The 25,462-nt window shown below is 45.8% G+C and overlaps 2 protein-coding genes across 4 annotated transcripts in view; both read left to right on the top strand.

Annotated features, from left to right (window-relative positions):
* Positions 1 to 17,360, top strand: part of Usp48 (ubiquitin specific peptidase 48) — a 67,991-nt gene extending 50,631 nt beyond the window's left edge. For both annotated transcript variants that reach the window (XM_063235711.1, XM_063235710.1), the window contains exons 21-27: positions 213 to 319; positions 2,068 to 2,172; positions 6,364 to 6,519; positions 11,099 to 11,224; positions 13,729 to 13,777; positions 15,720 to 15,746; positions 16,818 to 17,360. In XM_063235711.1, the coding sequence (XP_063091781.1) occupies positions 213 to 319; positions 2,068 to 2,172; positions 6,364 to 6,519; positions 11,099 to 11,224; positions 13,729 to 13,777; positions 15,720 to 15,746; positions 16,818 to 16,840 (593 nt within the window). In that variant the 3' untranslated portion in view covers positions 16,841 to 17,360. The remainder of the gene's footprint in view (positions 1 to 212; positions 320 to 2,067; positions 2,173 to 6,363; positions 6,520 to 11,098; positions 11,225 to 13,728; positions 13,778 to 15,719; positions 15,747 to 16,817) is intronic.
* Positions 17,361 to 25,078: 7,718 nt separating this feature from the next.
* Positions 25,079 to 25,462, top strand: part of Rap1gap (RAP1 GTPase activating protein) — a 61,194-nt gene continuing 60,810 nt past the window's right edge. The window contains exon 1 of one of the 2 annotated variants that reach the window (XM_063235709.1): positions 25,079 to 25,233. The gene's annotated coding sequence lies outside the window, so the exon portion shown is untranslated. The remainder of the gene's footprint in view (positions 25,234 to 25,462) is intronic. The other variant, XM_063235707.1, reaches the window with a different exon arrangement.

Genomic DNA, 25,462 nt, shown 5'->3' with positions numbered 1-25,462 from the left:
GCACAGTAAATGAATCTCACAGTGAGGTGCTCCAGTGACTCTGATGCGCGCTTTCCCACCTTCAGGTGTTACTGTTTTGTTACTAGGATTGTTACTAGGGTCTCACAACTTGGTGCCTGCCAGGCGGGAGCTTACGCCACTGAACCATCTCTTGCCTGCACCTTCCGTTCTTTGACAGTGATTTCTCCGCCACGTGTGCTTCACTTTTTTAGAGCTCTGTCCCGACTGCAGAGAGGGCCTGCTGTGCCAGCAGCAGAGAGACCTGCGGGAGTACACTCAGGCTACCATCTACGTCCACAAAGTTGTCGACAATAAGAAGGTAAAGCTCCCTCTTGTGGCTGTATCTACTGATGATTAATCTAGCCTTTTGACTTTCTGCCCTATTTTCACTGGACTGTCTGGGAATGGAGTTTTGTTTCATAAAAGCTGTTTGGCATCAGATTTAGGATTTGATGGAGTTGCAAATGAATAGTTACATGGTGTGTGTGGATTTGATCTGTTGTTAATTTGCATTTTTTGGAATGTCCCCTGTGGGCCAAGAACGGTCTTATTGCTGAAATGATAGTGATAGACACAACAGACGGAGCACAGCCATCCATACAGAGGTGGGGCACAGTTATGTAAAGCACATTGAGCAGGGTTAAGCAAGAGGCTGAAGACGTGAAGGCGGCAGTGCCAGAGAGGGAGTAGACAGGGAGGTCATCATGGAGGAGCAGATTATCTATCGGAGTGTGCTCACTATCACGGACATAGCCCAGAACAAATATCCCAGGAAGTAAAGGCTAAGGCGCTAAGCCCAACTATGCTCAAGCAGCATAGTGAGAATCACAGAGAAGTCACCCTGGCCAGCTGTGCTGGCAGGAACCCGTGGCTCCAGCCATGCGCCTTGGGGCAGTGGGCCTGGCTATGGAATTTGCAGTCTAAGAAAGGACTAGTGTGTAGAAGAACCCAGAATATGTTTACTATAGTATGTTTACTGTAGTATGTTGTTGGCTATCAAGGAGATCTTATTTGACTCTCTGGGTATTGCATTAATTTCAGGGTTCTGGGTCTGTAAAACTGCAGTAATTTGCTGTTTATCATTTTTAGAAAGATAACTTAAGAATTATATTTGGGGGGCTGGGGATTTAGCTCAGTGGCATAAGCACCTGCCTTGCAAGCAGGCAGTCATGAGTTCAATCCCCGGTACCAATAAAAAATGAAAAAGACAAAAAAAATTAAAAAAAAAAAAAAAAAAAAAAGAATTATATTTGGATATCTAGGGTGCTATGACACAAGTTAAAAAAAAACTAAAAAAAGTCTTTGAGTTAAAGAATACAAGCACCTTTTCCCTAAAGTTCCTTGTACGTGCAGAGTAGTATCTAGTACGTTAGTATTCATGTTAGCTGGTCATCTGTTATTTTGAGTTTACTGTCAGTATTTTACCACATTCGACCCCAACACTTCCTTCATTGTTTATTTCTCTTTTTTTCTATCTCTCTTTTTTTGCAATGCTGAGGGGTCAAGCCAATGCTTCAGATTTAAAAGACAAGCATTGTACTTTGGAACTATGCCCCTAGCCCTTTTCATTTTAAAAGTTTGAGCAGAGTCTTGCTAAGTTGCCCACATTGCTTTTGAATTTGAGATTTTCTTGCCTGAGCCTTCAGACTAGCTGGGATTACAGGGATGCACCACTATGCTCAGCATCTCTCTTACCGTTTAAGGAGCGCTGTAACGCCTGTCACTTCCGCAGTTCAAGGGCTTGACTCCAAAGTGGAGACAAGGGTAAAATGCCCCTGAAGTTCTGCAAAGTAACATTAAATAGGCCTTTTAATACCTGCTTGTCAGAGACCTCTTATTGTGATGAATGTTTTAAATGCAAGAGCAGTCACAGCGCTAAACTAGCTTGTGAAAAGAATGAAGAGAGCAGCGTAGGATTCGTAGACCATCCTCCCACCTGTCTTTTCTCCCTGAAAAAGGTATTTCTTCCTCAAGTACGTTCCAAGTCCCAGGTACTGTGTGCCACAGTAGCCTGCCTTCCTGATTGCTGACCGTGACCTGTCCTGTCTCTGGTCCTGGCACATGCAGGTGATGAAGGATTCAGCTCCCGAGCTGAATGTGAGCAGTTCCGAAACAGAAGAGGACAAGGAAGAAGCTAAACCAGATGGAGAAAAAGATCCAGATTTTAATCAAGTACGTGTTGAAGCTGCTTTTTTCATTTCTAACACTGAGTGTGCAGCCATTCCTCTCACCCTACACCCCTCCAGGCCCACGGACATCTCTGCCCTCATGGGGCATAGCTTCTTAGCTCCTCTCACCTTTCCTTAGTTTTGATGGTGTGCACAGCTGTCCTGCTTTCTCATTGAAAGTCGTGGATCTTGTTCCAGAACTAATAAATTTCTTGTGATCTTTTCTAAGAAATACAATGTAAATTTTTACTGGAAATGAACACTAAAAACAGGCCTGATCTTGCTGTACTTTTAAATCATCGAAATCTTTTTACACATGTCAAATTTTATTCAATTGACTTGTGCTGTTTCCTGTTAAAATTTTCTACCCCTGCCCAAAGAAAATTGTCATAAAAACATACGGTGAGAATGTGTTTGGATGATATATGCTATAGGTAATCTGGAGCATCTCAGAAAGTCAAAACAGTTTTCTAGCCAATATCCTATAGATATTTTAAATTTGCAGTTTGAGTAGTTTGGGGGGTAATAACTTTCTTATCCCTAAAGTGAGGCAGGCAGATTATGCTGGCCATCTGCTGTGTCTGTTACTCAGCCGGCAGATCTGGGCTTGCTGGCCTGTACAGCCTGGTTATTGTACTTCATTTTCAGCGTTAAGCATGTCAGGATCCTTGGTGTAACGTAAATGTTCCTTGTAGTTTCCCAGTTGCTGTAAAGGAATAGGCCAAGATTTGTTTTCTGTGTCTTGTTGGAATTTTATAAAATAACCATACAATGCCTACGAAAGATCAAAACCCATGCAATTGCATGCACCAATCGGCCATCTGCATTTAAGTTGTCCTAAGAAATTTGAATTCCATTTGATCAAATCAGGCGAACGTTTGTCTTAAGTTCCAGACAAAACTATACATTCTATACAAATGCAGATATAAAGTTTTGGCGTGCTGTTTTCCTAAATAAGCATGTGCATATTTTCCCTGAAGTGACAAACATTCTTAACACGACTCTCCCTCCCTCCTTCCTCCTCTTTTGGTTTTCTGAGACAGGCTCTCACTGTGTATAGTTCAGGATGCTGTAGAACTTCACTATGTAGCCCATGCTGGACTGGAAGTTGGAGTGATTCTTCTGAGTGCTGGCATTCCAGGCGAGTGCCGCCACACTCAGACACTCCTAGGTGTCTCCTGATCGGTGTGCAGACACAACTTTTTTTTGCCCTCTAATTTGTTTCACGTTTTTATGTCTCCACCATATTCCAACCTACATATTCCAAGTAGATTATTTGCATTTTTAGTTGAGACCCTGTTTTAAGAAAAAAAAGCAATCATAAATCTCATCTTTTATTGCCAGTTGATGCTAATATATTTTCTATTCTCTGCTGAAACGGGTTAGTTAAGGCTGATAAATATTTTATTGTCTTAGTGTATCTTTTTTTTTGGAACCAGGAATCAAACTCACTACCAGTAAGCTGGCATAAGCTTGCCAGGCAGGTGCTTTTGCCACTGAGCTAAACCCCTAGCCCTGTCTTAGTTTTGTTTAAAGCTTTGTGTTTGAGTTTTGAGACTTGTTTAGGATATGGTGTTATACATCTATAATCCCAGCACTTAAGAGACTGAGGCAGGAGGGTCGATGCAAGACAGAGGCTGGCCCCTGCTACCTAGAGTTCAGGACCAGCCTGGACCTCTTAGGAAGACCCTGCCTCAAAACAGCAGCAGCCACAACAAAAAAGACTGTTATGCCTTGCCAGAACTGTAGGTGTTCCTCAGAGGTAGTCATTGCTGAGTATGCTTGTCGTCTTGGATCCACTCCTCAGAATTTCCCCTTGCCCAGCCCCCAGAAAATCTTTACATCATGAAAGCCTGATTTTTTTTTTTTTTTTTTTTTTTTTTTGGTATGTCTGATTTTTTTCATTATGGCCATAACCACAGCCATGTTTTTAAAGTGGATGTGAAATTAAATTCCCTTCAGTTGTGAATGCAAACAGCTTTCACATTGGTAAATATGACAGAGAATGTTAGAGAACATTGTTTTTATGCTGTAATTATATTTGATACTTTATAATTTCGCTCTTTCCCTGTCCTTATATGGATGTTGTAATACTCTAGGATGCTCTAACTAAATATTTTTGGTTTGCAAAGAATTTCAAGCCTAACCTTTGTTTAGTTGAGGAGATGGTCCCTGAAGAGCACATGCCTTTTCAGAATGCCATCCTCCTCTTATCCTTTGTTTGTGATATGTCAGAGCCCTCAGAACAGAGACAGCTTCTGTAATTGCTGTTGCAAATCCCTCTGATACGGCGTGATGCATTTGTGCTTATTCTTAATGGACTTGAACAAATCCCTTTCCCTCTCCTCAACTAGATCAACCCAGTTCTTTTGATGTTATCTAAAATTTAGGTTAATAATACACTCAGTATTAGATATCACTTAGGTAATTGGAATCCTTCTAAAACCAGTAGGCTGTTTATATAGTTTTTTTTTTTTTTTAACCTCAGTTAAGTTGGATTTAAATGCTGTGGATTTAATAGAGAATAATTCCAGGAAAAGCCTTTAGACCCATTTACAATCAGTCTCTAAAAATTATCTTGCTTGATTTTTTTTTTTTTTAGGGCGTTGTTTTTGGTTAGATTTTATAATTGTAAAATAAAAATTGCTGCAGATATTTTTCCACTTTATTCCCAGTTGAAGAACATAGATCTTCAACTATAGTTTGGCCTTTCTTTTCAGCATTTAAGATTAAGAGCAGTAATCCATCGATTTAGAATTTTTTAAATTGCTTTTAAAAGAAGAAAACCTGCTAGGCTCACTCAGCATTGTCTCATGAATCGTGGAGTCAGCCACACAACTGTGTAAACTCAGGTTTAGATAAAGAGGGGGGTGCAGGCGCCTGCAGCGTGAGCCGGAGCACGGCCCAGAAACCAGCGTTGTTTCTGTCTGCATCCTTTTCAGCTGCTGTGTAGCTCTGCTGCTAATGAGCAAGGGGCATTTGCGTCCACGGTGACTCCAAGCCACTCTGCTCATCATGCTGACACTCAGTGACAAGTGTGGAACCGGAGGGAGGCCTCAGGGTCACCTCCTCCAGATCTAATTAAGGCAGAGAAGATTTTTTTTTAATCCTGCTTTCATTCCCTAGTTGAGTTAGAAGAAAAATCCAAACAGCTTGTTAAACTCAGTGTTCTAGAAGGACATTTGGCCCCTAACCTATCCCTCCTTTAAGGGCGACTTGGAGAACAGTCGGATTTCCACATTCTGGATTTAGCTGATTGCCTCCGGATGTAATCCCTTCTTAACTCTCTTGCCAGTGTTCTATATTCCCATCCTAAAAATTGCAAATTGGGTCTTAGTATTCCGTTACATTTAGTTCTAACATTTTTTTGCAAGAGCATTCATTTCTTAGGTGAAGCTGTTTCACTAGTATGACAGGAGGCAAACACGTCTTTTTTTGGATACAAGATCTTGCCGTGTAATCCAGGCTTGCCTGGGGCTCACTGATGGTACCTAGGCTGGCTTTGAACTCATAGCCATGCTACCTCAACCTCCTGGGATTGCAGGTGTGCACCACCTTGCCTGGGTAAAATGTTTAGCTTAATTCTTAAGGTCTGATCACTGTGTTTGTTTATTGTAGTTTTAGTTTTTTCCATACATTTACTTTGAACTTTTCAACAATGCATACTTGTCATTCTCAAATAGGAAATATAAGCGAACCATTTAGCATTCAGATTACTCGAACTAAATTTAATAGTTTTCCAGTTTATTTGTCTTGGTATTGAATGTCAAGCTTGTCCCCACACTGCTTTTTTTTTTTTTTTTTTTTTCTCCTTTTTGTTTTTGATGGTGGTCGGACTCAGAGCCTGGTGCATGCTAGGCAAGTACTGTGTTCCTGAGCTGCATCCCTAGCCCGTTTTATATTGATGCAGGATCTTGCTAAGTGGCCTAGGCTGGCCTTGAACTTAGGATCCTCCTGCTTCAGCATCACATAGAGTTGTGCCTATTTGACTTTTGTGTAAGAATTTTAATGTAATGGCCATGTAAACTGCTTACATGCATTTAGAGGTGTATTTCACACATCTTTTATTCAATTAGATGTAACCATGCTAAGAAACTCGAGGAGTTCATTGTGGTGTGTATCTTGAATTTTATTAACAAGCATCACATTACAGACAATTTCAGGGCTTTCTTTGTTTCGGGTCTTATAATTATAGAGCAATGGAGGAACAAAGCGGCAAAAGATATCCCATCAAAATTACATAGCCTATCAAAAGCAAGTCATTCGACGAAGTATGCGGCACCGAAAAGTTCGTGGTGAGAAAGCACTTCTCGTTTCTGCCAATCAAACATTAAAAGAATTAAAAATTCAGGTGAGGAAAAGCTAACATTTTTTTTTATTATCTGCTCATTCCTTGAGAACCTGTGTGAAGTCTTGCTTCCTTCATGTATGTATCTGTTTTCTCCCAGCACGAACCTTTAAATGTCTGTCTGCTCTATAGGGTGATACCACTGAGAGAGGGCTCTTGGTTTCAGAATTACATGCACAGGCCTGCTATGTAAAATAGCTCTTCCATTAAAAAACTTGGTTTTAAAATAGTAAGGAACATTTCTATAAAGATGGAAGTGATTTTTGGATTCTTAAATCTTGAGCACTCTCTGAGTAACTTTTCTTTTTTTTTTTTTTTTTTTTTGTCTTTTTCGTTTTTATTGGTACCAGGGATCGAACTCACGACTGCCTGCTTGCAAGGCAGGTGCTTATGCCGCTGAGCTAAATCCCCAGCCCCTTGAGTAACTTTTCAATAACTTTGAGAACTATTTAATTTGTCATAAGTCAAGGTTGTTCAATAATTGTTCTCTCAATGTACGATGCTGTATATTTTTCTTTGTCCATCAAATATATATTGAACTGGTTACCAAGATTTGCTGTGAAATATAAGGAAGTTTAGAAAACAGCCCCAATAGCTGGGCGTGTGGCATACTCCTGTAATCCCAGAACTTGGGAGGCTGAGGCAGGAGAACAAGTTTGAGACCAACCTGGGGTACAAAGTGAGCCCAAGGCTAACCTGCGTAAGGAGACCCTATCTTTTTTTTGGGGGGGGTTCTTTTTGAGATAGGATCACTATGCAGTTCAGGCTGGCCTTGAACTCACTTTGTAGCCTAGGCTAGTCTCTAACTTACAGTGATCCTCCTGCCTCAGCCTCCCGAGTGCTGGGATTATAGACATGAGAGCCACCACGCCCAGTTACGAGACTCTGTCTTAAAAAGAAAAAATAAAGGGGGGCCCAGGATATAGCTCAGCAGTGCAGCGCCTGCCTGGCAAGCATGAGGCCCTGAGTTCGGTTCCCAGTACCAAAAAAGAAAATAGTAAAACAGACAAAAAAAGGGCGGGGGGAAGCCCCCTGATTTAAATCCTGTTTATTTGGATAAGCCCCGGAGTATTTTTGGTGTCAGATAAGCATATTTGATAACATTTTAGGTCACTGTTACCATTCTTCATACCATGATTTCTAAATTGCTAATATAGAGGCTCAATTTTGATCCTTCCATCTTGTGAATGACTTGCAAAACAACTTCATGATTATAATGCAGACATTATGAAAATGCTTTATATATATTTTTAATTACTGGAATCAGTCCTAAAGCACTATAACCAAGCCATTTCATTGGCATACTTCAAAACCCAGGCAAAAAGGAGCTGATGATTCAAGGTGCCCGCTTCAAAAATCTGACCCCAGTCTGTTTTATTCACCGCTCACTATCCAAAAAGTTGACCAAATTTGCCTCTCTGCTACTTTTTTGTGCCATGGTTACTGGTTATGCATTTTTTCTAGTTGCTGATATTTATCATTGTAATTCAGGCAAAAGTACAGGCTTCCTTTGAGGGTGTTATGTGTTCCAGATTGTCCTGAGAACATTATTTCCCTTGGTTGAACCCACGGCTCTGAAAATAAATGTATTGGCACAATATATCTTAACTCTGTTATTGTACCCTTTACATCTAAGCAGGCTTGTTTCCATCACTGGCTTTCTGCCTGTCAGCGGTAAACCTCGAGCATTCAAAACCTTTAAATTACAAAAAGAGCCCCTGTGGATAAGGACATTTTAAAAAGCCTGTGCTGCTTTTATTACGGACTACTATTTTTATAAAATAAATCAGAAGCCAAGAGAAAACCCTCTCCATTTGGGAGCATGTTACCTGCACCGATGAGCTGCTAGAAGGCAGTATTCAGCCGAAAGCCCAGACGTGCTTTCCTGTCTGTGCCTTTGCAGACCGTCCTCTCATCTCCCAGCCTTGCTTCCAGGACCACTGTGAATTAAAGAGGCTGAAAGGGAGGGCAGTAGGATGTAATTTTCCCCTCAGTGCTCAGCGGTGCAGCTTTTAATGCTTCACCTGGATCTGACCCGCTTGCGTGGCAGCCTGGAGAGCACAGGGGTCTGTGGTGGGCATGTATGTGATCCTTGGAGACTGGTGGGTTTAAGAAAAAAGGATGTGGAAAAAAAAGGATGTGATTTTTTTCTTTTTATTCTTTTTATAACGTGTGTTGGATCCTTTTCCTTTGGGGCTACTAAGAAGTTAATGGGATGCTATCCTTTGGAAAACTGTAAACGCTGGATTCTAGACATACACCACACAAACTGCTTGAAGCCTTAAGAAATGTTCTATAATTATTAATTTAGCCAACTCTATGATGCCGTAGATGAAATGTAACTCATTTTTTTCCCTCCAAAGATGCTCAGAGTTTTAACTATTATTACTTTTCCAAAGCTGTCTGCACTTGGTGGTACAATTGCCTATTTTAGGAGGTAGAGGGAGGCATTTTGCCACTAAGGTTTAGCAGTCCTTGTTGGTTTAGCCCCACCCGTAGCCAGCAGCCAGAGCTGTTACGGTAGTTGAGGGGGTTTGTTGCTCCTGTCCTACTACTTAGGTCAGTAATGCAGTATCCTCTCCTTGAGCAGCCTTCTGTCATTCATGCTAATCATAGCACAGTGCTTATAGTTTGTGAATTCTGTGCCGTGGGCTTCCATTCCTTGACTGGCAGTTCCCACACTGAAATGCCTCTGTACTGGCAGGACCTTGCTCGTGTGTGTAGAACCTCTCCTGTGACAGTTCTCTTGGCCCCTGTTGTAGAGGAAGCTGTATTTTCCTCTGTGCTTCCCCGTGTACGCCATCTCCATGACTTTGTGTTACCGTCCCCGCCCCGCCCCCATGAACCGTTTCATGTAGGATTGTTCAGGTGGTAGTGCTAGCATCTAGCACGGCACTTGAATTAATACTGCTTCATTAGTACTGAGAGTGCAAAGCTTGAGCAGCAATCCGCACTCCCACCCAGGGCCCTCGGGTCCAGAAGTGCTGTATTTGGTGTTTATCCAGTCTCGTGGGGCGCTATACACACGCTGAGCAGCATTTAGGACGCTTTCTCACTGCAGTGGCCGTGGTACTCCTCAGTAGGTTAGCATCACGTCTCCTCACCTCTGTGCTTTCACAGCTCCTGCTTGCTGACTTGAGCTGCATGCCTGATGCTCTTCTTGTGCTTGACTGGTTTGGTAGAGCTGCTGCATCAGTACCTTTTCCCCAAGAGAAGTGGGCATATTGCTTCCTGAGTTCATTGTTGCCCGTGCTGCTGGCATTGTTGGTCACAGGTGTCTGTGCAGTGAAGTCCAGAAGCAACAACACTATGCTGTCATAGTTACTCTTTCTTACATTTGTGCCGTCTAACCCTAGCCCTGAGGTCAGCTTTCCTCTGGGCTGGGTTACACACAGTCAGTTCAGGACTGATTTGCTAGACTCACTTTACCTTTCCACGTGCAAGAAATAGAGTGCAGGAAAAGGGGCAGTGGTTTTCCCAGGCATGACCTATATTGTTATAATTAAGATACATGTGGGGCTGGGCATTTAGCTCAGTGGCATAAGCGCCTGCCTTGCAAGCAGGCAGTCGTGAGTTCGATCCCTGGTACCGATAAAAACGAAAAAGACAAAAAAAATACATGCGATAGAGCACATTTGATGGACATGTCACTGAATTGTGTGTGTGTGTGCGTGTTTTTTTTGTTTTTGTTTTTGTTTTTTTTCATTTAAGAAATGCCATTCCTACATGTCACTGAATTGAAAAGCAAAACAGAATGAATATTCCTGAATTTGTTCTGGCAGTTTGGAGTTAGTACCATATCAGGAAAAGATAACTTCCTGAGTCTAAGTCTTTATTGCCCTCCAGAGATAATTACTATCTAGAAATGCAAATTTAAACGTAACAATTTTTTGTGAGTGCAAAGCGGCATTTAAGTATTGTGCATAGCAGTTTTTTTTGGAATATATAATTTTTTAACATTTTACCAACATTGGTGTGGGGCTTATGGTCCTGCACTCAAATTAGTATTTTGGTGTCCTAGAGACAGGACGCAGACTGAGGTTATGTGGTACTCACAATCTTTGAATTGCATAGTCCAGATCACTTGCTCAAGGGCTCAACACCGAAGGGAGAAAAGTGAAGAAGCTGCAGGGTAATTTAGGGATGGTTTTAAGAATTAACTTGGACTTTTTGTGAAAGACTGTGGAGCCTGGGAGTTTGGGAGTGACAGTGTGGATCATGCCCAAGCCTTGCTGCCGGGGCGCTAAGCAGCAGTGTACTGAGAAATGTAGCTCAGCTTTTGCCTCCTTCCTCTGGTTCCCCGCCCTCAACCCTGGGGAGGTGGCACCGTGCAGAACAGAAAGATCTATGCGTACAGTTGTTTCAGTTCCGCACTAGACCTCCTCGGGGTGTTCGGCTGCCGGATTATAGGCTCAGTAGGAATGCCACAAGTGGGCTGACTGCAAAATCCCGTCTTTTGTGCTCTGAAGCCTTTTTGTCTGTAATTTTTAGACTCCATGCTTTATTTATTGAGGAGGGATATATAGCTCTCAGTGATTTGCTTTAGATGGACTGTTTGTGTTTTCTGTTTTATATCGTACAGATCATGCATGCTTTTTCAGTTGCTCCTTTTGACCAAAATCTATCAATCGATGGAAAGATTTTAAGTGATGATTGTGCTACCCTTGGTAACCTGGGCGTCATCCCTGAATCTGTCATTTTGTTAAAGGTAAGTAACAGTTGCCAAAGTTTAAGAACTCCAGGTTTTGATGACGTGTACATGACACGAAGTGGTGGTCTTTTCCTTGATTTTCATAGTAAGGCATATTGACACAGTGTCAGCCATTATCCACACCCTAAGCAAACAAAGCAAAGACTTCCTCTCAGGCCTTCCTGGATCACCCAGCTCGGTCCTTACCCTAAGGTCTCAGGTGGATTATACATCTGTTCATATGGTCAGGCCATGATGGAAGCCCTTCAGCTGCTGGGACACCCACAGCAGTTTTCTTGCTGAAGCTTGGACAGGCACAGCTGTTGTAAAGACAGATGTGTTTATTCTTCATTTTCTTCGGACTGGGGTTGGCAGTGATCTGATTGTACTTCTCTTAACAATAAAGGTTGACTGTTGGCCCCAGGAGGCAACATGGCAGGGGTTTTGCTGGGTCAGGTGGGTAGCCTGGTTTATGGTCACAAGCTTTTTGTGTCCACCCCCTAACTTACACACACACATGCACAAACTTCGTTTTGCGTAGCTGGGAAGTCTGTCCTCAAACAGTGATACAGATGCCTTGCACATCTTTGGAAATGCTGCCCCTCACTCCCAAGATGAGTATGGGATCTGTGAGGATAAGTAACTGACTTTATACTTGAAGTCTAGGCCTATCCTTGTTAACAAAAACCATGGAAATTTAAGACAGTAAAGATTCTCATAGTTTATATTAAAAGTAATAGGTCTAGCAGGCTTGGTGGCCCTTGCATATAACCCCAAATCCTTTAGATTAGGAGGCAGAAGGAGGTCAAGTTCTAGCCTAGCCTAGGCAACTTGGTGACTTGGCAAGAACTCATCTCAAAATAAATAAAAAGGGCTGGGGATGTAGCCCAGTAGAGTACATCCCTAACATACAAAGGGTTCTGGTTCAGTCCCCAATACTGCAGGTAAAACTGTTGGGAGGGATGGGGCTGGGGATTTAGCTCAGCGGCATAAGTGCCTGCCTTGCAAGCAGGCAGTCGTGAGTTCGATCCCTGGTACCGGTAAAAAGGAAAAAGACAAAAAAAAAAAAAAAAAAAAAAAAACTGTTGGGAGGGAACACTGGGCCTCTCCCTAACCCTTTCCCTTAGCTTTTAGACTAGTAGAATGATTTAGTGCCTCTGTGAGGGTAGGCTCAAGAGTACGGGCTTCAGATCCCTTACCTGAGATGCTAGGGACTGGAAAGGTTTTGGATTTCAAATTTTTCCAGATTCTGAAATATTTACATATACAGAATCATATTTTGGAGATAGGTCCTAAGTCTTAGCACAAAATTCTTGTGTTTCATACATACCTTACACACATAGCTTGGAGGTAATTTTATACAATACTTATAGTGCATCTGTGTTTTGAATGCAACTGTTGTATCAGGTCAGTATGGAACCTTTCATGTGTTGCATCTTAGTAAAGTTCAGAATTTCAGATTTTTGCATTTCTGTCTGGAGTTGCTCAGCCTGCTGCAAACAGTCCAGCTGAGAAATATGCACAAGACACACAGTTCCATCACAAAACAATTCCTGCAGCTTGGTGGGATTCTTGACCATATTACAGTGATTGGCTTTGGATTTAATAATTGTTGACAGTATTTTAGAAAGTACTGACTGCTGAGACCTCATTAGCCATATCCTCCTTTCCCTACCATCTTGTCTCTTCCCTTTGCCCCTTTTTGTTTCTTGGTAGCCAGAAGGACCCTCACTGTACCAAAACATGTACTGCATAACACAGTAGTTTAAGTTTTCAGTTTCTGAGCAGTGTGTAAAATCTGTTTTCTCAAACTAGAGATTTCCCAATTCTGTGCAGTGACGGTAGACCACGGCATAGATGCAGGCCTATTCCTCCCCTGTAACGTCTACACACCCCTATCCTGCCACCTACTTCCTCCTTGTTTACCTTTATTTTTCCTGGGACTGTAGAATCTGTGCAGTGTTGTTAACAACCTGTGGATTTCCTGAATTCTAATGCTCCCGCACAGACTCTTAGGAACAGCCCCTATTACAGGGCTCACACTGCAGATAGACAACATTTCAGTGTAAGCTCAGACTCACCTACAACACATATGGGGGTTTTGTTCTTGAGGGTAAACAGAGTCAAAGTGTAATTGTAACTTAATTAGCATTTTGAGAGAAGAGCAGTGTATTACCTTTTCTATCTTTCAGTGTGGCCACTAGCATCTTAACTCATGATTATTTAAGCAGTTCTAATAACCTCAGGCCAGGTAGACATATCTATACTGAAAGGTGTTTTTAGGAGGCAGAAGACAGTGCATTTGCTTGCCACCATTTTCTTTCAGACTGACCAATAATTGAACGGTTATCCGCTGCTCAGCCTCGGTATCACTGGCTGGCTTGAATGAAGTGCTGAACTGGAAAGGATTCCAGAGTGTGTTGTAGCGGCATCGTGGGCCACACTTCAGTGTGATGAGTAGCTTGCCCACTCTTCCCGGCTCCCCTCCCCTCGTTTATCTATACCATTTGTTTGTTTTCTAGGCTGATGAACCAATTGCAGATTATGCTGCAATGGATGATGTCATGCAAGGTAAAGATGTACTCACTTAGGAGGCTCTTATTTGAAGGACCTGGGGTCCTATATGCTGAGACGGTGGGGCACAGCACTTTAACTTTTAACCCGAACAAGTAGCTTGTGCATGCTGTTAAGGTGGAAGCTTACATTCCTTGTGTTAAAAGGTTTTAGAAAGAGGGAGAAAGATGTGCAAAAATCTGGGAAGAGGAAAAGAGTAAAAGAGGGATTGATCTGAGTAAATGAAAGTGAATGCAAATCAGCAAAGTGAAGAAGTCCACAAGACAAAGCTAATTCAGACTGCAGTGTCCACACAGGCACCCAGGATGCCGCAGGGGTAGTGATGAGGTGGAAGCTCGGGAACGGATAATCGGTTGGAAATCTGTGAGAAGCACTTAGGTCACTCCCTCCCTCCCTGTGATCCACGTCACCGTTCTTCCCCACTTGTGCCTCAGATGGGCAGCTGTAGTGTGCATGTGAGCACTTTGAAGGTAGGCTAGAAAGACGGGATGGAGCCTATTGCAGTGTGCACAGGAGATGACCCTCAGCCCTCTATGGGTGCCTGCAACACATGTCTTACCTCCTCCCCTCAAGGAAACGGAATTACTTTCCAGGAAACTGGCCAACTCAAGAAAATCACCTACAGTTATTTTAAAAAGGCAACTAGTCAACCCATTTGCAGTGCCCACTAGTACCCCCGCATAGAGCTTTCAGATACCTTTTAATACCTCAGATCATCAAGTGGGGGACCAGGATCCCAGAAAGACTTCAGGGCATGAAATCAAGACCTGCCTGTCAATAAACAGAAAGTAAAATAGCATAGGTAACAATAAGATAGTTTAGGGGGCTGGGGATTTAGCTCAGCGGCATAAGCGCCTTCCTTGCAGGTGTGCGGTCGTGAGTTCGATCCCTGGTACCGATAAAAAAAAACGAAGAAGACAAAAAAAAAAAAAAGACAGTTTAAAGATGCCCTGTATGTAAAGTGAAAATAAACAGTTGGCCCTATATAGGAGGGGCAATTGGAAAACAGTAAAGAACCAAACTCCTAGGACAAGCAGTGAGCATGGGAGACAAGTAAGGGGGCCAGTGCCCGTGAGATACTTGGGAAACGCACTTCAGTCTTAACTGCACAACTGTCCCTTCAAAGCTGTTGAAAAGTTTGTCAACATTCTGCTTGACAATGTGATCTTAAACAAGAGTGAGGCAAGCAGGAAGTGACACCGGTACTGGTACCATAGGAGCGGATGTCCTAGAAGAGGGTGAAGAGAGATTCTGAAACAGACAGCAAGGGTTACCCTGCACGTGGGGCAACAGTGGAATGTTCCGGGCAAAAATGGAAGTGACAGTGGGTGCCTTAAAGAGTCTATAGGTCCTGGAGGTGCGTAGAGAGGAAATGAGATGCATGAGCAGGCAAGGGTTACTGGACCCAGAAAGACACTCAAACCACGCAGCATAACCAGCGCACACCAAGGGATTCGGCTGCAGTACTTCCCTGCACGCGGTGTGAGCACAGGTGACGCCGCAGAGGCTTAGCAGCCGACGCTGCTGTCAGGAGGCAGGGCGGGAACGAGCAGGGCGTGGGAGGGGGCGGAGAGGGAAGTTGTCACATAACAGCAATGAAAGCATGTTACGCAGAAATGCAGCGGTCAACATCAGCAGTGGCTTCATCAGCATGTTACCTCCTCCCCTGAAGGACATACAGCTCTGGGGAAGTCAGTCCTGTCATTTTCTCAGGACCACCCTGTTCAGGCCTCTTGCTCCATCACCAGTTGACTTTTTAAATGATACATACATGTTGCTTTGATTAAAAATAAGCACAGAAAGATCAGGTTAAGTTCAAAATGAATCGTGTCAGGTGACTAAGATGACTATTTTAAACTTTCCATCTTAAGGCATTGAAATGGTCTTATGTCTAATGTGACAAGTCTCTTCACTCTGGGATTCTTTTTTCTTTTTCTAGTTTGTATGCCAGAGGAAGGGTTTAAAGGTAAGTTTCATTTGTCATGTTTTGTTCATGAATGTCAGAATCATACTGTAATTCTCTATTAAAGCGAAGGCTATAATTTGATTTTAAAATTTAATCCAATCGCAGTCTCATGGCAGGAATTAATTTTAGCTAAAGGCATAATTTATTCAAGCTTGTTCATTACCATTTGTGGCACCCGGGCCTCAGATGCAGCCCATGTGTTAGAACTCTCTCCTGCCAAACGTCCATTTCACTTCTGCTTTTTCATTTCTCAGGAGGTTGGAACTAGCTACTGGCCTTTCAAGAGTTATATTTAGCCTTTTCCTAGTTCCTCCTGTCAGTCTCTCTTAGAGCAAACCTGATGGGGTTGCCAGGTGTGATGGGGGATTGCTGTGAGTTCAGGGCCAGCCTCTGACTCACGTCAGGTTCAGTGAAAAGGGTTACTTCCTCCCCTTAGAATCCAGGGATTTGGTGGCTTATTACTTCAGGTGGAGACATGGCAGTGCTTTGTTCTGCATCCTGGCTGCATCCTACTGCTGGATACACCGATAATGCTTATGAACCCATCACATGTGGCTGTTGGCCGTTTACGGATACTACTGTGCCGTGTTGATTCTTTATGGGCCACTCCCAGAGGTCCGTGACAGGGTATGATTTTTACCAAGGGAAGAATCTGAATTAAATACCAGGGTTTCTTTGCCAAAGCAGGTGACAAAGCTACTGGCCTGAGCAGTTTTCTCAGTGCAACTGTATTATCTATGTGTGACTATAACCAGGGAGCTCCTAATATTGTCGAAACAAAGTACAACAGTATCTCTATGAAAAATGGCCACCAAGTGAACACATCAATTAATTAAAAAATTGTGGCTTACTTTATGGAGACACACATAGGAAGTACATGGCCTTCAGCAAAAATGCGATTTAGCCCGGAGCCAGCCAAGAGTTTCCTTACGCTTCAGTTCCAAAGGGCTGCTGTGTTCATTATTAAATTGGATATTCCCTGTTGGTGATGCATCTTGGCAAATGGAATACATGAACTCTTACTTACTGTTCAGCTCACAACTGTACCTCCATGTGTGTTTCTTTCCTCAGGTACTGGTCTACTAGGACATTAATCTTTGAACATTTGCAAACTACTATGAAGTCTCAAGAGGGGAAGAGGAGTTTGACATGTTAGGGCATTAAAGAAAACGTGGATTTAAGGATTAAACCATTACATGACTCTTCCAAAAGGCAAAACTCCATTCGTGACTGCCCCAAATGCCTTATGTCAAATAAAGCAGATTGCACTGATGGACATCAAACTTGAAAGAAATGTTTCAAATTTTATATTTAAGGGGGTAGCGGGAGCAAATACCAGGCAAGTAAAGAGTGAACTAGTAGCGAGCAGCGACATGGAATCATGTTTACATACGAGATTTATAGTCACGGAAGGGAATAAAGTTCTGTTATATTTGCTTGCTTGAGTTTCATACCAGATGCACTGGTCCGTAAGGGATTTGTATCACAGTAGATGGGACAGCAAGCATTCTACTCTGAACTAAAAGTGATTCTTTAGAGGCGTTACCTGCTTACCCTACCTGTCCTTGACTCATACTCTACTTTCAATAAAGCATGAAAGTGAAGAACTTGGAATCGTTGTGGAAAAGTGTCTTCCCACCTAGACCTCTGCAAGCCAGCTGCAGCGTCCCCACCACATGTGTGGTGCCCAGTGCTCTGTGTATTGGTGTTGGGCAAAGGAGGGGCACCCCGATTCCTGCTACGGTGAGCAAGGGCTTCTGGCTCACTTTGGCCTTCAAAGGCATTTCACCTTGGTGCGGTTCAGTACAGATGGAGTGCTTGCTACCAATGATAGCTGCTCCCTCCAGCTTTACTAGTGGGAGGTGGTGTTTGAAAAGTCTGTCCACCCGATTGGAAGAGAAGGTGGCACTGCCGTGCATTTGGACGCTTTCTTGCCAGGCTCCAGGTCTCCCGTTTCTTCAGTCATGCCTCTGTTTGAAAGCCTGCTTCGGAAATGCCCTGGAAGGATCTTTTCAGTAGCTTTGCTTATGAAGGAAGGGGTATGCGGGTGGAATATATCCTTTTATCCAACTCAAGATTGTAATAGCAACAAATAATCAGAACAATATTCTGGAGAAAATTGAAGGATTTTTAAATGCAACTTAAGGCTGGGCTTGGTTTCTTTTTACAGTTCACCCCCGCCCCTCCCCCTGCTGAGTACGTATGTGTATATTTTTAAATTTTTTATGGCCTCAAAATTTGTGCCACGCACCCCCAATCTGAACTCAGATCATGGATGGAGGAGGCAGATTTCAATTTGAGAGACAGCAACCTTAGAAGCATCCCCATTTGATTAGTTTTCTATCAGAATAATTGTGGCTGTTTGTTGAAACAAATCTTTGTTTCATATCCATGTTTTCAGTGTGCACAGTCTGTACCCCCTGAGGAACTGGGGTTCTTTTATGAGCCTGTATGGTGGGTGAGCTGCTCACGGGCTCCTCAAACCTGTCCTAATGGCCAGGAATACCCATAGTCTGTGCTGACACAGGAGGATCATGAGCTGGAGGCCATCTTAAGCTGCACAGGGAGAGACTCAAAATTAACAAGTGTTAAGAGGGGCAGCTACCAAACAACACTTCTGGCCTTGAAGTTAACCTAGGGAAAGACTTGACCTTGAATCCACATTTTCAGATGTTAGTCTTTTACTTGGTTCCAAAGAAATGAAGCTAGAGTTTAAGACTCATAACAAAGGAACTCTCCGAATTTAAAGGCTTGTTTAAAAGTCAGAGTGCTGGATAAAGCCGCTTTTTAGAAAGGAGCTTGTGTAGGGCACTCGGGGTTTAGCTCAGTGGCACAGTGCTTGCCTCATAATACGTAAGGCTCTGGTTCCATCCCTAGCACTGGTGGGGTAAACAGTCAGCTTTACAAAACCCCAGAAATGTGATGCATTGGTATTTTTCCCAATTTGCTGCTGATGTTAGTTTTTCAGTAAGCCTTTCCAGCTGGTACCTACTCTGAATCCTGGCTTTATGAACTGCCCTAGCCATGCAGGTGGGAGTGTCCCAGAATGAGCAGCCCAGGGCTCCAGCAGTCTCAGAAGCAGTCCATACCCACCCCTACTGCTTACGCTTAGAAGATTGAGGAATCCTGTCCTGGGCCCTTTCCTCACCCACAGCGGGCAGGTTACAAAGAAATGCGTGCTGAGTAGCTTCGGCTTTGCCACCACTGCTGGCACTTTGTACAGGGGAAATGGGTCTCAGGGTACCCTAAATGCCAGTCTGTCTTCTGTATTCAGGAATCGGCAAAGCCCAATATTGTCTTCTGGGCTGTGAACACATGAGGGCGGGTACACTTTTCATGATAGCAACCGGCCTCCCTTAGAAAGTCTCATGAAGCTCCAGGTTTCCCCCACCTTATATTTCTGGCCAATTTAATCTCAAGAATCTGTATACCATCTATGCTTGAACAAATTTGCTGCCTTTACTTAAAATGTAGGTTGCCCTTTGGACGTCTCCACCCCCCTGGCGGGGAATGTTTCTGTATATTTACAAACTTTGTTTAGAGTTGCTTTTACCTTTCTGCCAAATTAAAAAGACGTGTCCCTTTATTTCTCCGGAATCATAATCCAGAGTGTCTTCTATCCATTTCAACGTCTGGCTCATTCATTGGTCTGTGTGGTCATACACTTACTGATCATATCCTGGTTAATAGCTGGGGATTTAGCTCAACGGCATAAGCGCCTGCCTTGCAAGCAGGCAGTCGTGAGTTCGATCCCTGTACCGATAAAAAAGAAAAAGAAAAAAAAAAAAAAACAGATCCTGGGTAACATTCGAAGGTAACGGTTGAATTAAATGACTTACTTTTGACGCCTGAGAGATGCTCTATCCCTGTGTAGACAAAATGCTGTCTTCCTGTCACGGACTCCTGGACTGGCTTACCTGAGTAAGGGCCAGGAAGCTAAGGACAGAGGGCAGCCGAGTGGGGGGCCCTGCTCACTTCCCAGAGCCTCATCCTTAGGCCAGAAGCCCCCACCCCCATATTGTATGGGCTTAAGTATTGGCCAGCATCTGTTTTGTCTGTTTCCCAATCTGCATAGCAGTATGTGCTTCCTCTTTAACCCTAAGACACTGAGGACTGAGCAGCAGCAAGTATTACCAGGTAAACACATTGTTCTTTGCACATAGGCTTTCTAGGGCAGTGGAGACTCCTCTTCCTGCAGTATTTGAAGATGAAGGTTCTGTGGCCACACAGCAAAGCCCCTTTCCTGGGAACTTCAGAATGGATCCTTTTCTGGAAGCCCTGGCAGTCTAGTGATGGCCGCACAGGTGTTGTCACCCTGCTGCCCGAATCTCCCCTGAGCCCATAAGGGTACAAAGCCCGTGGCTAGACCAGCAAGACTATTGAGTCCCTGTTTATTTTCAGAGTCATGTTGAAAGGTATTCAAAACACGGTTAGAATGTGTGTTTGAAGATTGTCTTTATGATGGACACTTCCTGCCCCAGAGGGGCAGCTTCAGTTGTTTTGATGGTCATTGCCAAGAACGTCAGGAACAATGCCCTAAGTGCTGGGTCTTGGAGGTAGGACTACACAGGCACTTAGCACTGAGCAGTGCCGAAGCCCATGGCCAGTGCTTAGAAGATAGCTCCTGGTCTCAGAATCAGATAGTTTTTTGTATTTACATTTTGAAACTTACTGAAGACTTTCAGTCAACAGGAGAGGACAAAAAAAAAAAAAAAAAACAAACAAAAAAAAAAACCCACTTTCTTGTGGTTCCCTCTCCACCAACAAATAAACCTCAGTACCAGTTCTCTCAAATTAATGCAGCCTCTTGCTAACCATACTATGCAATTCCTCATGATAAGGTCTAGTGTCATTTATGAGTGTCACTAGATTTTAGCAAGGAGGTGGCAAGGTTTGCTAGGAGTTGTATAACCTCTGTAAGGCAACGGCCGACCCCTGTGAACTCATTACTGGACCTGGCCTCCACTGTGTTCCACCCAGCAGAGGCAAAAAGACCAGGTCTACTGCACAAGCAGTGCTCGTGCCCAGTGGGCTGCATCCCATCAACCCAAGTGGCCCGCTGGTCCCTCTCATATGGCAAGTCCTCAGCTCTTAATGAGTCATCTGCCTGCCCTTTGGAGTCAGCCTAGAGCTTCCAACATAATTGCAGTATTGATCTTGCATAAGGAATGTCATCTGTTCCCCACCCCTCAACATGCTCAGAAAGAAAGGGGGAAAAAAAAGCCCTTGTAACTTCAAGGCTTGCCTACAAATTGCCGGCCAGGATCTTTGAAGTGAAATTGCTCTGGGATGGAGGGAGCCAGCCTATAACAGCAGCTAGAATGACTGCCCAGATTTCAGATCTGCATTACTGCTGCCAGGCCCTGGGCCACAGGAAGTGGGGAATACGAATGGAGCCAAAGGCCTAGGCAGCCACTGCCTGGGTTGGGCCAGTGCCAGCTGGCACACTGGCCTTTGCACAATCATATCTGATGTTTCCTCCACACCTCACTTGCTGTCTGGTGATTTGTAACCAAGGGAACACTAACCTGCAGCTAGCAATCAGCTGGTTTTATGATCCTGGACAAGTCTGTTGTCCTTTGAAATGAGATGGGGAAGTCAGATGTGCACAAGATGTCAAATTCATCGAAAGAGAATGGGATCTGGTGGCTTCAGAGCCACTACACCCACACTCACCCCTTCCCCTGAGGATGCTTCTGGGAGAGCATTTGGGATGTTGCCAAGTCGGACTACCTCTGAGGACTCATATCAGTCTGTGAGTTGCCTCTGATTGGTGTCTGGACTTTTTGGGCCATCAGCTGGGCCATCCACCAGTATGCCATTGGTTCTCATGATAAAAGAGGCACCAAGTCATGTTTGAGTATCTAGCATTCTAAAACAAGGGCACAGTTTGTTTTGTGAACTGGGAGCCGGAGTCAGTGCTAGATGGATTTTGTCTCTGTATCTAAAACTGCTCATCCCAGAAAGTGGATCAGCCTAGGTACTACAAGAGTGATGAGCTCACCCAAAACAGGATTTTACACCTGATGTGGCCTCAGTGGGAGAAATAAGCACTTCAGGATCCTAGAAGTTCTTTGATAGCAAGACCCCGGAGAGAGCTCTTTCTAGAGTTTGACCAGGGCTGTTCCCACCTGTTGGCTTTTCTCTGTCCTCAAAACAGTTACTTCTGTATTTACATCCATGACCCAAAGCCTCTGTAGCCCTGAGTAGGTGGCCCAATCACATCCTTTCTGTCACGTCTACAACATCAGCTTGACAGTCTGTGATCCTCTTCCAGCTGTGCCCTGGGGCCAACTCCCACGCGTTTCACCTGGCTCTGTCTGCAGTGGAGCTGCTCTCCCAGCTCACCCTCTCACCTACCCTCTCAGCCTTTCCTGATGTTGCCCTATGAACAGCACAAGTGGTACTCACAGCTTGTGGGTTTTCCCGGGTATGGGTTACAGTGGGCAGGCTCTGGCCTTTCTGCTGGGGGTCGGGGCTGGCAGGAGTAGGAGAATTATTTTCAAGGCATCATTCCCATTTAAGGACTGTCCTGCTCCCAACAGCCTTCAGAGTTCATGATCATGCCGCACACATTTTTGTTCTCCAGCCTTCTTGGATGTCAGGATTTTTGAAGTCAGCTTTCATTTCTCAGCAATTGGGAAGGCAGGCTTGGTGGCTGGGTCACAGTGTATTAAGTGTTTGAGAAAGAAGGCTTGTGCCCAGAGGCAGCCATGCGTGAGTGGTCAGTCCTGAGTGGTTTGGATTGAAATAGGACAGAGAAAGCAAAGCTCCGGGGCCTTTGTCCAATCTTCCCTTCAGTAGCCAGGCTTCATGCCAGACCCCATGCCCAGCCCTACAGCACGTGTTGCCTCCTGCCCAGGGTGTGGACTGTCTCAGAATGCCCCCCCCCCCACACACACACAAGAGATTATGAGCCTCTTGTTGAGGAGGTTTTCTGTAAAGGGGGAAATGCTGTGCTTGAAAAGCTGCTTGGTTATGAAGAAAAAACTAGAAGGGCCTGGCACAGAAGAGCCTGCATTCTTTGGACTACTGGACAGCAGCAGGCACGCTTAGCATCCCCTCCCCCTGTTGTTAAGCTTAGGGACCTCTGAGTCTGTGGGTTCAGAACCTGGAAGGGTAAGGTCCTTGGAAGAGGTCACGCAGCTGAACCCCTTGACTTGGTGTATTTCCACACCGACACTTCCTGTCTGGTACGCCTGGGGTGGACCAGCACTCAGGGCTGCCTTGTCTCCTGGTACAGTAGAAGCCTGTAAGGAAAGGACTTAGGGAAGCAGGAAGAGGCACTGGCATTGTGCTCAGAAATGAACTCGAGGCTCAATCCAGCGCGGTGTGTGTAAAGCCAAGGGGTGGGTGGAGATGGTGCATCAAAGCTTCTTGGAATTTGGGCCTCTCAGGTGAGGCAGACCAGTGCCTGTGCTCACCAAGGCCTGCAGGCACTCTGCAGTCATTTCTCAAGTAGGCTTTACTTCATGGAGGGTCCGTAGGTCTGGTGCTTTGTAAACTGTGTATATCAGGAGAGCTGCTACACTGCACAGCCCATTCCCGTCATCCCAGAAGGGCTTTAACCGACCTTACTCAACTCTCCCCTTTCTGAAGTTTTGAGTCAATCTTATTGTTCCAGTGCATTCCTAGACAGGGAGGCAAGGCCCGCCAGGGTGATGCTCCAGTCGGTCTCAAGTCTCAGCCTCTTCCTCCTCCTCCTGCCCTATAAAGTGGCCCATTCCATCAGCTCTGCTCAAAATGGCATCCAGGGTCCAGGGATGTAGCTCAGTGGTAGAGCACTTCCCAGAATGTATGAAGCCCTACACACCCTCCATACTACTAACACACATGTGCATGCGTGCGTGTGCAAAGAGGACTCGTTCAGAGGGCCTGGGCCTGAGTTCTTGCATCTGCTGTAATACAGCTTTTAGTACTGCTACTCCTGCTAGGCCAGGGTGGCTCTGCGTGTGCGCACATGCGCGGTGTGTGTGTGTAAAGAGGGCTCACCATGTATATCAGGCTGGCCCTATTGCTGTGTAACCCAGACTGGCCTTGAACTTGAAGTAATTCTCCTGCCTCAGCCTCTCTGTATGCCTGGACCCTCCTGTGTTCCTAGAAGTGCAAGAATCCCTAACTCAGGCCTTTCCCACTTGCAGCTGGGGAGCGCACCTAGCCACAGGGACCGCAGTGCGTGCGTTAAGGAAAAGGTCTGAAGTCACCCTTCCTTTCATGTCTCTCCCTTGCTGGAGTCTTAGCCAAGAAGCGCAGCACTGTCCCAGCTCCCAGGACCGGGCTGGGGGCCTGCGTGTCTCAGATGCTACGGAAGCTGATGTAAGGGTTGCTGAAGACTTCAGACCTTTTCCTTAACGCACTGCGGTCCTGGGAAAACAGCCTGGGCGGTGGAACAAGTCACCGTGCTAAGCATACAGCAAGTAACCTGCTCCATGACTTGAGTCTTTTACCCTTGTGAGTGCTGTGAACTGGAGAGCCAGATGGGCTTGGCCACTAATTCCAAAGGCTAGTAAAATACAGGTTCGCCTCTACCCCTTCTACAGTATCCGTTTCCCAAATTATGAGATCAGTGAGGTGAGACCTAGAAATCTCTGCTCTCTAACCTTAATGTCCTGTGGCTGCATCTTGATCTTGGGGCTGCTGGCATAGCCTGACCCCTGTCCTCCTCGCTGCATCCTTGCAGATGGCTGTTTCCCTCCCTTCCCTAGCGTTGTTCCTCAGACAGGATCTCTGAGGAAAACAAAAAGGGGGTCTGTGTGCGCCTGAGGAGTGGGCACGGAGCCACAGGCTCTGCAGCCGGCGGGCCGGCCCAGGTGCCTGCCGCTGCCGCTCACCTGCAGCCTGACCTTGGGCAGCTCTCTTTCGGCCCCCTGCCCTCCCTCACAGGTCAGTCTGTCTGCTCCCTGAAGCCCTTTCTGCTGGGGTTCGCCACTTCCTCCCGCTGCCTTGGCTCCGGGGTCCCCCTCAGAGCGTGGCCTTGCGCCCGCCGCCCGCCCAGCACACACTGGGGCGGAGACCAGTCTGAGTCCCCGCAGACGCAGACGCAGGCGGCCGCCGACCCTCCCTGCCCCCTCACCTCGTCTGGCGAGCGGCCCCCAGGTGTGCCCCCTAACCTCCCCGTCACCCCCACGCGCCCCAGAAGTTGCGTCTCCTCCCTTCGGCTCATGGGCCGTAAACTAGATCGCGCAGGCCCTGCTGCTGTTTAGCTGCGGAAACCCGAGCCACTTCCTGCCCCGCCGGTCCTCAGTTTCCCCACCTGTAGGCAGGGGCCCTCGGCCGGGCGGGGGCCTCCCGCGCTCCTGCGCCCGCGGCGGCTCCGCAGTGGGGGGAGCGGCGCCGGGAAGCAGCGCTCGGGGTCACGTGACGTCCCCCTCCCCGAACTGCGGCGGCGGCGGCGGCGGCGGCGAGCGCTGACTGCGTCCGGGCAGAGCTGCAGCGGCCGCGGCGGGCACCCAGCGCCGAGCCCAGCAAGCCCCGGCCCAGGCCCGCGGTGAGTGCGCCGCGCGACCGGGGGCCCGCGGTGTCCCCGGCTGCTCTGGCCGACCCCGCACGGGTGTCCGGGCCGGAGGGGGTGACCGGGGAGGGGGGCTCGCGTGGCAGGGGCGCAGCCAGGCTCGACCGCAGCTGGAGCCAGGGGAGGCCGGGGCTGACCGCGGAGCTCCTGCCTCGGGGTGGGGGCGTCGGGGCAGCAGCTGGGGTCTCGGGTCCCGCCCCCTGGG

The sequence above is a fragment of the Cavia porcellus genome, unplaced genomic scaffold (assembly GCF_034190915.1).
Source record: "Cavia porcellus strain 051 isolate PalLab524CR breed Dunkin Hartley unplaced genomic scaffold, mCavPor4.1 scaffold_25, whole genome shotgun sequence".
Classification (NCBI taxonomy): Eukaryota; Metazoa; Chordata; class Mammalia; order Rodentia; family Caviidae; genus Cavia; species Cavia porcellus.
Note: the sequence above shows the minus strand (reverse complement) of the source record. Positions and strands in the feature narration are given on the sequence as shown.